We start from the raw sequence: 13,818 nt of genomic DNA, 5'->3' as shown, positions 1-13,818 counted from the left end.
TAATTGATTAGTATTTTGTGCGCTTTAAGACTTCAAAATGATTGAAAATAACTTTATCACCCTAAATATGCACTTAGGGAAGTGAAGGAGAAATGAGTCAGCAATTATAATCAGAAATTGAAGCGAGAGAAAAAGCGTGCACAGACCCTCGGGAGCACAATTTGTACACCGTACATCCAGCATTGTACTTTGAAACATAAAAACAATCAAGTTGTTTTGTCTGTCTGTGTCGACAGTGTATGCAACACCCAACCTCACATACAATCCGTGACAGTGTGTGTGTGTTTGGAAATCAATACATCCTTACCGTCCAGGTAGCAGCAATGTTCTGTCTTGGCTGTACACTAACTCCCTGACAGTAATGTTATTTGGAGGTAATCCAGTGTTATATATTATAGCTTTTTTTTCCTCTATAGACCTTCGATGCCAAATCAATCCCTCTCCAAAGTAAATTAATAATGAATGCCCTCTCTTGTTCATGTCATGAGGTAGCCAGAGGGGGGCTGCGGAGAGATTTATTTTCAAAGCCACACTTGGTCTGATACCCGATATATTTTTGTCCTCCACAAGTACAGTGGGATATGCTTGATGCACTGCTAGCTGAAATAGAGTTGAATCCGTGACTCCAATGCAACATGAATGAATAACCAAAGTAATTCTAAACTAACTAAAAAAATCTAGTGACAACATGATGACTCTGCAGTAATAATTAACTCCTCGTAATCCGTACTACAATGAGAATGCTCGAACATCCCATAATGATGATGCAAAAAACGTTGTGTATTTTCCCAAAGTGCATGCATTTCAGTGTCAGGACAAAAAATGGACGAGGGCTGTGCTTGTTTATTCCGCATGCTTAATTTTCCCTGCCCTTGGATGCTTTTCATTGCACTGAAAGGGTAGACACTTTATTTGGATTAAATTGGTTTACTGTCTGCTCTTCTCTGATAAGGGAATATAAAGTGGAGTCATTTAATAATTTATGTATTTGTTGCATTGTGCTGATTCAGTGTGGCGCTATGAACATGCAGCTCAGACATGCTCTAGTGGCCGGAGATGCTGCGCTACAGGTTTCCAGCAGAAGGTTCTGACTGCTCAAGGTTAAGACTGATTGAATTGGATTCAGCCGCAGTGTCTTACCAAGAGGCTGTTATTAGAATGCACAGCATTTTATGGTGATGCTGTAAATATTAATTTAATGCCATAGCTGAACCAACAACGTGCAGTCATCACTGTGCACATGTACTTAAAGGGATAGATCACCCAAAATTAAAGGAATACTTTACCCAAAAATGAGTATTTGCTGAAAATGTACTCACCCTCAGATCATCCAAGATGTAGATGAGTTTGTTTCTGTATTGGAACAGATTTGGTGAAATTTAGCATTACATCACTTGCTCACCAATGGATCCTCTGTAGTGAATGGGTGCTGTCAGAATGAGAGTCCAAACAGCTGATAAAAACATCACAATAATCCACAAGACTCTGGTCCATCAATTAACATCTTGTGAAGTGAAAAGCTATGTACCAATAAGAAATCAATTCATCATTAAGGTGTTTTAATTTTAAACAGTCGCTTTTGGCGACCCATAATCTATAATAACGCGTCCACCAGTAAAAAAGTCCTTCCCCTTTTGTTCTCTCACGTCAAAATCCACCAATATATTTGTTTAGAACTGTTTTGGACTGTTTTTGCTTGTAAACAGTGCTTGATCTGTGCAGATTTCTCTCCTGATTCAGACGAGATGACTTTCATTGAATGAAGCAAAATATTATGGATCAACCCTATACATTGCGAGTAAATCACTCGCATATGCAACTAAATCTTCACTCTGGGCGACTAAATAATGTCTAATATTAGCCAATGGCTAATAAATTCTTAGATTTACTCGCCAGTGTGTGAGTTTGAGACTGAGTATAAGTTTAGCACAGACATATTTTCATTCGGCAAATGAGTTTTTCTCTCCATCAAGCGATCCATGATATTTTTCAGTTCATCTCAATGGATGCATCTACCATTATATTTCAGAGCTGTGAAGTTGTTAATTTCAGTGCATTTAAAATCTCCTAATGAAATAATTGATTAGTATTTTGTGCGCTTGAAGACTTCAAAATGATTGAAAATAACTTTATCACCCTCAATATGCACTTAGGGAAGTGAAGGAGAAATGAGTCAGCAATTATAATCAGAAATTGAAGCGAGAGAAAAAGCGTGCACAGACCCTCGGGAGCACAATTTGTACACCGTACATCAAGCATTGTACTTTGAAACATAAAAACAATCAAGTTGTTCTGTCTGTCTGTGTGTCAGTGTGTGAGTTTGAGGCTGAGTATAAGTTTAGCACAGACATATTTTCATTCGCCAAACGAGTTTTTCTCTCCATCAAGCGATCCGTGATATTTTTCAGTTCATCTCAATGGAAGAGCAGCGCACCTGTATTTGTGTATTTGGCGTACTGTAGACTCTAGTGTGAAGGCGCACGATTCGCCGTCACTTTCTCTCACTCGCGCAAAGTGAGAGAGAGCGAGCGAGCGAGAGAGTCTTACACAACATGCAGAATTGATGCACTACATGTAAACAATATTTTTTGTTGTATTTTCCTGTCAAAATAACAGAGTTCCTTTGGAATTCTTCAGCTTTTAAGAACTGCCGCTTTCTCCGGTAGTGGGCGGAACTAATGCGCAAACGACATTGGCTGGTGCTCACCATGACACTCCATCTGAAAGCACGTGCTGGAGATTTACTACTAATCACCAGAAGCTGCTTTACTGACGTGCACAGCCCTAATATGTATATATTAGTGCTGTCAATCAATAAATTTTTTTTTACTAATTAATCGCACATTTTTCTGAAATTAATCGCGATTAATCCCACCTAACATTAAAGTTTTTAAATATACTTTTATATTGCAATAATTTCACATTCAATCTTCAAATGAATGTACAAACAACATAAAGACAGTATATTTTAAAATATTTGTTTAATTGCATCAAAGATACCAACTGATTTCTCTATAAAATTGCCCCCCCCCCCAATATTCACCATTGACTATAGCCATTCAACATTACAGTATAATTGAGAGCTATCAATTTTAACATCCTCGGGAGCACAATTTGTACACCGTACATCAAGCATTGTACTTTGAAACATAAAAACAATCAAGTTGTTCTGTCTGTCTGTGTGTCAGTGTGTGAGTTTGAGGCTGAGTATAAGTTTAGCACAGACATATTTTCATTCGCCAAACGAGTTTTTCTCTCCATCAAGCGATCCGTGATATTTTTCAGTTCATCTCAATGGATGCGCAGCGCACCTGTATTTGTGTATTTGGCGTACTGTAGACTCTAGTGTGAAGGCGCACGATTCGCCGTCACTTTCTCTCACTCGCGCAAAGTGAGAGAGAGCGAGCGAGCGAGAGAGTCTTACACAACATGCAGAATTGATGCACTACATGTAAACAATATTTTTTGTTGTATTTTCCTGTCAAAATAACAGAGTTCCTTTGGAATTCTTCAGCTTTTAAGAACTGCCGCTTTCTCCGGTAGTGGGCGGAACTAATGCGCAAACGACATTGGCTGGTGCTCACCTATTATCGTCACTGTTTTGATTTCAGCGAATCAGTTCCAGCGAATCAGTTCGAGTGAACGCACACAACCTGATTAATATTCATGAATCCAGCAGCTCATTAATCCTTGGTGCATTTTATATTGTTCTTATTCATAGAATTCGTATAATAATAATAATATTATTATTATTATTATTATTATCGTATCAGTATTATTGTTAGTTTTTTCGCATTTTCTCTCAACTTTCTTTACCTTTTCTGACCCACTTCAGGTCTTAAAGTCTCTATTAATGAGGTGACGAGTTGAATCGAGTGTGTTAGATGAGGGAGACAGTGCAGGGCTGCTCCAGGACTTTTTGAAAACCATTTCAGAGACATGTTCTTAAATGTGACTCATAAAATATATCACATGCATGTACAGTTTTAAGGCAGCTTTAATCGCCTTATTGGTAACTTCATGACTTAACTGACCACGACATTGCATGCAGGTAGTTTATTTCACACTTTGATATGAAAGGATACCGGCTACAGCGCGCGCCGGCGCCTTTGTGAGTGCAATTGAAGAGCACGCGCTGCAAGCACAGTACCATTTCCACAATCGTTTGACTCGTGCCTGGCGCTGAAGTGAAGTGGGGCGCGCGTCTGAAACGTCTCCCGTACTCAGTCGTTCTGCGACTGAATAAATGCACTTCTTGTCAAGAGAAAAAGTGACTGAAACAGCATTTGTGAGTGGGGTGGCCAACCCTAGCCCCGCCCCTGCGTTAATTGCGTTAAATACTTTTAACGCGTTAAACTGAAAAAATTAATCGCCTGCATTAACTCACTAATTTTGACACCACTAATATATATATATATATAGTATAGTATAGTATAGTATTTCAGTCTGGCGAGTAAACACAAAAATTTACTAGCCAATGGCCATTCAATTGCCAAGGTGTTCGTAGAGGGTTGTGGATAGGACTTGTATTTTAGTCTGAAACAACAGTCTGAAGTTAGTGAACAAAGAAAGTCATGCCAGTTTGAGTGTGAGTAAATATTAACGACAAATTTTTCATCTTTGGGTGAACAGTTCCTTCAAATATACAGTCTTGCACGTGTGCAGTCATCTGTGTATGCATGCAAGCACACCAGCCGTGTGCAGCGAAAGGCTATTTGAACAGCAGCACTCTTTGTTTCCTGTATTATTTACCATATCATCCATGTCTACATGACGAATGTGCGATAGCTTTGCTCTTTGATCCCATAAACTGTGTTTCATCAAGGGTTTCGTTCAATTACATGTGCAACAGCTGCTTTTGCTGTGCATTTTTTCCCTGTCATTCCAGCAAACTTTGAATGCCCTTGAGTGTGCTTTACAGTTACACTGTTTCACAACCTTGTGCTTTACACACCAGCTGATGCATCTCTTTCTGCTATTGTGGTTGGCTCTGACTTGCTTCTTATATTCACCTTGGGAGACAGAAGGCTTTTGGATCTACAAATCGTCATCATTTACCATGGATTTACTGTAGTAACACTAACTGCACCGTGGTATTATGGCAGGAATGTGGGATATTCATATTGAATTTTATTATATTATTAATTTAGACACGTTTTAACTGTATTAAAGGAGTAATGGAATATAATTACAGTATTTTTGTAATTAAGCTATAGTGCATTTATACTAAATGTATTTAGACTACTGATTTTCATACAAATACCTAGACACCATAGGTACAGAGTTACATTTTACCATGATATTGAGGTGCTATATGTGTGGTTTTAATTGTGGATATCATGATATAAATGTATACACTATGGAAGACCAATGGTTAATTTGAATAAAACTCATACAGTCAGAATAATTAAATTTCATCATATAAAAATGTGGTTGTTACCATTTTTTATAGGGGTGTCCCCCCGATTTTCATAGTCGAATCGGAATTTTCGAATCTTGCATATAGTCGACTGATAGTTGAATCATATGTTTGGGGGGCGGGGGCAAAATACATTAAGAAGAGTCAAGTCAGACATTTGACAGTCATAATAACCGACGTTAACACACAGGGAAAATGTGTAACGGATACCTCGTAGATACAAAAATAATATTTTGATGAAAAGGTAGTTAAACATTAAAAATCAGCGAAACCCTACATTTTTTTAAATTAGTGCTCTCATTATAATGTTATGTAGGCCTATATGACAGTAGTTATTAATGTTCTGCATTTTTGTTTTGAGCTGCGCATTCTGAATGAACTCCTTTTGTGGACGCGTTCTTCACGCAACAACGTGCAGAAACACGGCAACTAAACTCTAAAAATTCACAGCGTTTTATTATAATAGTGTTCTCATTATAATGTTTTGTAGCCTATATGACTCTCCCAGTCATAGTTATTAATATTATGCATTGTTGTTTGTCCTGCTCGCGCTGCACGCAGAAGAGATAATCACCGTAGTAGGAGGCTACTACAATGAAGCTCTTTACTGCAACGCACCTCAACCAAATGCATCTTAAACAAGATAAATAATATAGGCTATACATGATATATATATAAACCGGCTGAAATGTTTTGAAATCACTTGTACCCTACCTGATCGAAAAAATCCTGTCTTTCACTCTGCCTGTGTCAATTTGAGTCTTGTTAAAGATTTAAATCCCTGCCGACAAGATGCTTCTCTGTCAGTCACGGGTTATGGAAAGTGAAACTTAAATCTTATAGGGGTGGTTGGATTTATTCACAAACGTTAAAATAATTCGACTGTGAGATTGGTAGTCGAATCGGGCTCCTCCTATCGAAGGATCGAATCGTCGACTATTCGGGGTCACCCCTAGTTTTTTTTTACAGATGTTACTGTTTGTGATTATGAACATAACTTAACATCTGCATCCTAACTCAAGCTATTACTACTGTCAACTCAAGCTAATGTATATTATATATATATTAGTGCTGGGGATTTAACTATTTACAATTGAAAAATTGAAAAAAATGTTAAAAAGATTGAAAAATTTAACACACTTGCCCCGCCCCAGACCTACGTGGGTCATCTGACATTTCATACAGCTGATTGATGACAAATATGATGCAGGGCAACAACTCACTGCGTGATGGAGCCTATAGAGAATGTAGTTAGAATGTCCCTAAAATTCAAGATATGGGGCAAAAATGCCCGTTTGAGTTTTTGTCTCATATTTACATCATATAGTTAAGCAATATCACACAAGTGCAAATGTGATACTGATCTTATACAACAGTTCAATAAATAAGAAGTGAATATTGTGTTATTTTAGACACAGTGTTATCTGTTTTGCTCAATTTTGCCAACGGAAATATAAAGACAAAGCAGAACAACACACAGCGGCATTTCATTTCTTAATCCACGTTTTTAACGAATTGGGTGAACCATTAGGCTCGCTGGATTTGAAGCGGCGCTGCACAGACCGATTGGTGTGTGACATCAAAAGTACCGTGAGAGCGATTCAAAAGCATAAGGAGTCGTCTGCTATGGCTCTCGCGGTACTTTGATGTCACACACTGATCGATCTGATGGTGATGATCCGCTTCAAGTCGAACAAGCCTAATGATCCAATGGACCATACATAAAGAGAACCATTTACTTCACTCCTGAATGAATCAGCCATTTGAACGAATCAAATAAATGAATAAATGACTCGATGACTTAATCATTAAGACATTTACCACCACCTACTGGTAGTTTTAGTTTCTTATTTAGAGTATCATTTCATCAAAGAAATAATTTCATATTTCCATAGTACTAATAAATCGTTCCACCCCTAATATATATATATATATATATATATATATATATATATTAGTGCTACAGAAATTACAAATTATACTGCTTTATAGCGAAGTGCAAGGAGAAGACCGATCAGAGAGGGCGACTTTAATATTTCTGCGTAGGATGCCCTGCAGTGTATTATGAACCCGTCCATTGGGAAAAGGCTTGATCTTTCCACTGATCTCCAGCGTTCTCATTTAGTCTATTATAAGACGAGGTGGAGGCCAGTGCCGCAGTTTCCACTCTCATGAAAACAAACGCCTTTGCTTGTGCCCAGTACTTCTGCCCGCCTGCCGAGGGTGAAAAAAAGACACAAAGAAGCACATTTACCTCATCTGTCCCTGGTGTTTTGGATGTTGCCCTCCAGAAGCTAAAGTAGTTCAGCGCTGCGCCTCTCACAGAATCGACTAAAAAGAGCTTGTAAGCATTATGAACATAATGGACTTTAATGAGCATCGAACGCCTATTATTCGAATGTACACCAAAGATTTTTTGGGCTGTAATGCTATCAGAGATAAAACAAAGATTGCATGAAAATTGTCCCTGAGTTTTATTGAATGGTTAATCAGGCAAGTAATCAATTAAGCGCATGATTGCTTTTGAGTTTAATAGCCCTACAGTATATGAAGAGGGCCTATTTTGGCCTTTGCTGCTAACTGTTAGGCATAGCTGTAATTAGACACAGCATGTCCTCATTTAAGGAAGGTCTGTAAGTAATTAGTATCTAATTCCATTGTATCCGTAATAAGGAGAGATGGCATTGTCTTTAAATGGAAATCACTAAAAGGCTGTTTCCCCCTAGCCAGTTTAGCTTTAAATATTATCCGGGGGTCACTAAATTTAATAAACCCAATCTTCAGGAGGTTTTGGGGGTTTGATCGATGTCTTACAATGTTGTTCTTCCTTGCGTCATATCTAGGGAATACATTCACGCTCGCTTCCGAAACAGATGCAGTCTTCTGACGTACAGTACCAGGGGGACTATTTGAATGAATTTTAATGAATATTTGAATTTATCTTAATTGATGAATCCCGATGCTTTGGTCACAAAGGGATATGCCAGTAATAATTAATGGGGGAACATTTGTTCATAGCGCACATGCTAATGCTAAAGGTTGAGTATTCTCTTTGGTTCTCTCTCTTGTCTTGTAGTTGCTCACAAGGGGACTTTGTGACACACACAGCGTGGCTGAACAGATCAAGTATACTGTATGCTGGAGAGGATAAGTGGTCCGTGGACTCCCGGGTGAGTTTGGTTACTCTGAACCAGGATGAGTTCACCATCAAAATTGAGGATGTGGACTTGACGGACGAGGGCCAATACATCTGTGCGGTGCAGACTAGCAGTAGACCCCGAACCACATCCGTGCACATCATCGTTCAAGGTGAGTTTGGAGTTTTCAGATGTGTCACGGTGTAGCGTGCTAAGAGGGTAAAAGCTTTCATATGCTGTTGAATTATTTTTTACTTCATCCAAAAATGGAAATACTTTCATCCTTTACTTATTCTCCTGTCATTACGTATGGCTTTCTATCTTCTTTCTGAATGAAAAAATATTGCAGAATATCAAGAGTGCTGTTTTCTATAATGGGGATTGGAGCTGTGAAACTCAAAAATGACAAACGGGACCATAAAAGTGAAACAAAAGTAGTCCACAAATTCTGTGCTGTATTTCTAGTCTTCTGAAGTCATACAAGAATAAATAACATTTGAAAACAGAGACAAACCACTGTTTGAAATAGTCAAACTTGACGCAGTGCATCCTGATTATAATTTAACTGAACTTTAAGATGATAATTTAACAATTTAGGTAACCATTAAAATTTTGGTCTTTAATTCACATAAAGCGGAAGAGAGGGGTGGGGTCAGCATAGCTCATTAACATTTAAAGGAAAAATGCTACAAAAACAGCTTGATCTAAAAAGAGCTGTTGTCTTGACAGCTCCATTTCCCATTATAACAAGTAAAGGTGCGGTCATATTAGTGAAATTTTTGCAAGCAAAACGATCTATTGTCTGTTGTCAGTAGTGTAGCAATGAAGCACTGCTCACACTGAAGTCTCTTTCAAGCCAAGCAGCTTTCTGTTGGTTATAATTTGACCGACTTTTAACCCATTGTGAAATGTGTGTTTGAAAATCTTTCAAAATTTCTGTTGAAATTCCCTGCATGGATTCCTATTGGAAAAAAAATGCACAGTGATACATATGACCGCACCTGAACACTCTGGATAAGTTTTGTCAAGTTTTGTAATAACTATGAGAGTGAGAAAATAATGACAGAATTTTTTATTTTTAGGTGAATTATCCCTTTAATATGCTTGTGCATGTTTGTGTACACATACTAGATATGCAGTCTATGTTTGTACAGGTATAATAGCATTTTTAGAGAGGCCATTTTTCAGTATCGGTTAGAAACACCTTGAACTCCAGTTACGATATTGGGTATTTTAATGAAGTAAGATAATTATGTAATTAATGCTGATTGTGTAAAACCTTAGGGTGCATTTTTTTGCTCCTGATTTGTGGGTCCAGTGTTAATATGATTGATGGCAGTGTCATTCCTGTGCATTGATGCAGTAAGTCATAACAGTGCCGACCGGAGGTACTGTACACTGACTAGAGATTTAGAGCACAGCATGTCACCACTGCAGAATTCCAGCTTTCATTGCAAAACTCATTCAGTAATATTGTGGGAATTTGGGATAATCTTTTTTGGTAGTTAATTTTTCATTCCAGCTCTATTTCTCCATTGAATGAATAATGACTGCAGAAAGGAACTGGGGAAAAAGTTATTCTAAATTGCGCTGGTATAAACATTAACGGTGGCCGTGGTTTTTCCAGAAGTGGTCCTGGATCAGCATCCTTCAACATGGATATAGATATAGAAATGCGTATGGATGGGGTGGGCTGGTATTCAGAGGCAGGATAGCCAATCAAGAGCCACAGACATGAATAGAATGGGAAAGCTGGGTAACATTCTCCTGGTATAACAGTGTATAATATGATCTTGGCGTATCCACCTTATCAGTTTATCATTTTCCTCAGATTTTAGAGAATGTTTTTCCTGGGCCAACAAAATATTTGCACTTGGCACACTCATAGTTATAGTGGATCCTAACCAACATGATCAGAAAAATTTGTTAAAGTTAATGTTCAGTCATACTACATGACAGAAGGATCCTTTGACTGTGTACCCATCAGGCTTTGTTCACAGATTTTCCCCTCTATGGTATGTATTATATTGTAATTCTCTAATATTTTTCCATAACTTTTTTGACATAAAGTAGTCTTAATACGAAACCAAACTAAACTAAAACAAAACAAACAAACAAGGTTGCCACAACTCAGTACCACAATGGAAATTGGTCATAAAAGTTAATAAGAACTACTACTTTTCCCTCCAACTAAATGCTTATTTTCTGAATCCATATATTCACACACTTGAATCAGGATTTTTTGTTCTTTAATTGTTTTTAAAGTCCCAGCTCATCTTCACTGTTAAAGTCAGTTTTGCACTTCTTTCTGGTAGTTGTTCATGCAGGAAGCATAAATCATTACATTAAACACTTCCAAATAAATATATAACTCTTAGAATATACTGTAATTAATTCCATTATTGATGAAAATTTCCATTGAGGAATTTGCATATGGCAACATTTTTTGCATTTACTGCAAAATGATTTTAAACAAAATCGATCTGTGAATACAATAATCTATTTAACTTATGCATTCTACATATTATTGGTTATATGTTTCTTCTTTTAATTCCAAAAATGCACCGTGTTGTAGTTTTTGTCCTGAAAGGCAAGAAAGTGAAGAAAAAGTACCAATGAGTTCCACAGACCAATGAGAAGAAAATAACTCTGAATGGGTTCAGGGAGGTCTAGTTATTAACTTTTGGCTAATGGTTCAGACCTGGATTTGTGTTAGTTTATTTGCTGCAGTTGAATCTTTGTTTGTCGCAATTAGCCTCACTGACACTTTGATCTATAAAGGAAGAACCGCACGTTGGGTTAGATGAGTTCATACTTGCATCAGTGGAGAAAACTGCTCAAGACATCATCAATTAAACCCACCGTGAGATCAAAGAATGGGCAGAATTTGGGGAAGAGCTGTATGAAATATCTCTCTCACATCTCTGAAAATTGTATGAGTGGTGTTTGCTGAGCCAAGCATCACTGTTGCTCAGTGAATATAGGATTTGATCACATGAATTACTGTGACCTCATCCTGCACTAGTTTCTGTTTCAGACATGAATTGAGAATAAGAAGATTCAGTTAACGGCGAATGTACACTTGGATGGTTAGATACATGATGGGCTAGTATAAAAAAATAAAATAACTTAAGGTCTTTCCAGCATTAAGGTAATCCTGCTTTTTTTTTTTTAATAATCTTGTCTCAGTTACCAATTTGACTGGTAAATGATAAAGAATGATAGCCCCTTTTGTATTGCATTGCATTGCATATGACAGATTGATAAAAAGACATGCTATTTATGACTGGATGTAACTTTTGATACTTCGCGGTAAAAGAGGCTCTCCGATTGACTTTGCCCTATCAGTGCGGCTCCCATGAAAAAAATAGTGAAGACCACTGCTCTAAAGAATAAGGGTTGCTTGGGGAGTAGATTTGCAATTTGACCTTTCAGATATAGAATGGAGCCAGATATGTGTTAAAGTCCAGAATTTGTCAATTAATACTAGATTTAAGCTGATCCAATACAACTGGGTAATGCATACTTATGTCACCCCTGACAACACTAATTTCCTCAATTATCTCAAAACCAAAATCAGTGACCTCTGAAATATGTACTTTGGGCTTATTTCCTGTAAGTTTATCATTATCAGGTTATCATGCTAAAATGATTGAAATTTGTCCAGTTCTTGCAAGACGTTTAGTAGCATTTTACTGGAAGAACATAGAAGGTCCATCCATTGATCATCGGTTGAAGGATCTGGCATATTATATTGCATTGGAAAGAATAGCCTACAGTATAAAGCGCAAACTAAAGGACTACCATAAAATGTGGAATCTGTTTATACAGTTTCTGGAAAATAACCAAATATTGACACAGGCAGTGTTAAATACCTCTCACTCTACTGATTGGTATGTGTAAATATGTTGCGCTTTTGTATTTGAAAATATGTGGATATGTCTGTCTTAGCCCTTGTATAATAACTTCTTTACCTCATGTTACAGTATCAAACTATCACATGCAATATTACATCAAGCACTTCCAGTTAGCATCAACACATTGTTTTGCTTTTGCATTCCCTATAGCACAATTGGTCAGTTCAAGTCAGAGCATTTAGCAGATCCAAGTCATCTGCCCTGTTGCCTTGGCAACGTAGTTCCGGAAAATACTGCCTTGATTGAGAGAGTGAAGAGATGTTTCGGTACGGAGGTCAGATTCTGCACAATTCCTGGACACAACAATGCATCGACAGAAATACAAGTGTAACCCAACAGTTACCAAACAACATAGAGAGCGCTGGACAGAATCATGGGACGCCTGATTGGGGTGCATGGCTGTAACCTCGGCTGGTGGCAGACAGAAAGAGAAAGGGGAAAATGTGTGAAAGCCCTCAGCTGCTCCCTGTCTTTACAGTATAAACTACACATTTGAATAGAGATCCAATTTGATGCTCAGCATGCAGAGTCACAGCCGCGCACTTCAAATTTATCGGGAGAAATTACTTGGTAATAGCCTGAATAAGCAGGTATTATGTAAACACTGGGAGTGGTTTCGCGAACACCTGCTTGTGACAAACAGCGCCAAACTCAAGCGCCGTCACGAATACAAATAAAGGATATGGTTTGTCTGTCTTGTTTATCACTAGAGGGCAGATATTTACAGCTGCACTACTCTGTGCTGACCTTGACTATGAGCTGGCTTGTTAAAAGAGACATCATCAACTAGAGATGAGCTCATTCAGGGTTGAGTAAATGAAGTTCTGCATTGAAAAAAATATTATTTTATATCTGATTTAAGTTGAATCGGCAAGCCTTGAATTTTTTTTAAAAGGGGACACCAGATGTCCAGCTCATAACAAACTGGCTGCGTGTTTTCTTTTCAGTTTTTCTGAGTTGGTAGATGCTCCAGAAACCTAACTAAATGCAAAAAAACAATTTAATCCAATGTCCCCTTTAAGACTGACTATTATATATATATATATATATATGTATATATACCCCGTTGAAACGAGGCGGACGAGAACCGAACTGGATTCTGTAACCTTACTCTACAATCTGCAGGACCCATTTTGAGATATTTGGTAGAAGCTTCCAAGCTACCAGAAAATCTACTAAGGGAACCAGCCTCTCGGGGCTGGCCTCTGGTATTATTAGAGGAGCCAGTTCGGTGCCCTGAAGCGGATAACCGGCAGGGAACGACCGACCTGACTGCTGTAGCACCCTCACTTGAGGGGGCGAGCTCTCCCGTGCCGTACCGTTGCCGGGCGGCAGCTGGGAATTT

At 38.0% G+C, this 13,818-nt stretch overlaps 1 protein-coding gene across 8 annotated transcripts in view; it reads left to right on the top strand.

Annotated features, from left to right (window-relative positions):
• LOC107751396 (opioid-binding protein/cell adhesion molecule homolog) overlaps nt 1-13,818 on the top strand; it is a 306,488-nt gene that overhangs the window by 261,327 nt on the left and 31,343 nt on the right. For all 8 annotated transcript variants that reach the window (XM_016567119.1, XM_016567123.1, XM_016567122.1 and 5 more), the window contains one exon: nt 8,496-8,728. In XM_016567119.1, coding sequence (XP_016422605.1) covers nt 8,496-8,728 — 233 coding nt within the window. The remainder of the gene's footprint in view (nt 1-8,495; nt 8,729-13,818) is intronic.

The sequence above is a fragment of the Sinocyclocheilus rhinocerous genome, unplaced genomic scaffold (genome assembly GCF_001515625.1).
Source record: "Sinocyclocheilus rhinocerous isolate Xijiao unplaced genomic scaffold, SAMN03320098_v1.1 scaffold1624, whole genome shotgun sequence".
Lineage (NCBI taxonomy): Eukaryota > Metazoa > Chordata > Actinopteri > Cypriniformes > Cyprinidae > Sinocyclocheilus > Sinocyclocheilus rhinocerous.
Note: the sequence above shows the minus strand (reverse complement) of the source record. Positions and strands in the feature narration are given on the sequence as shown.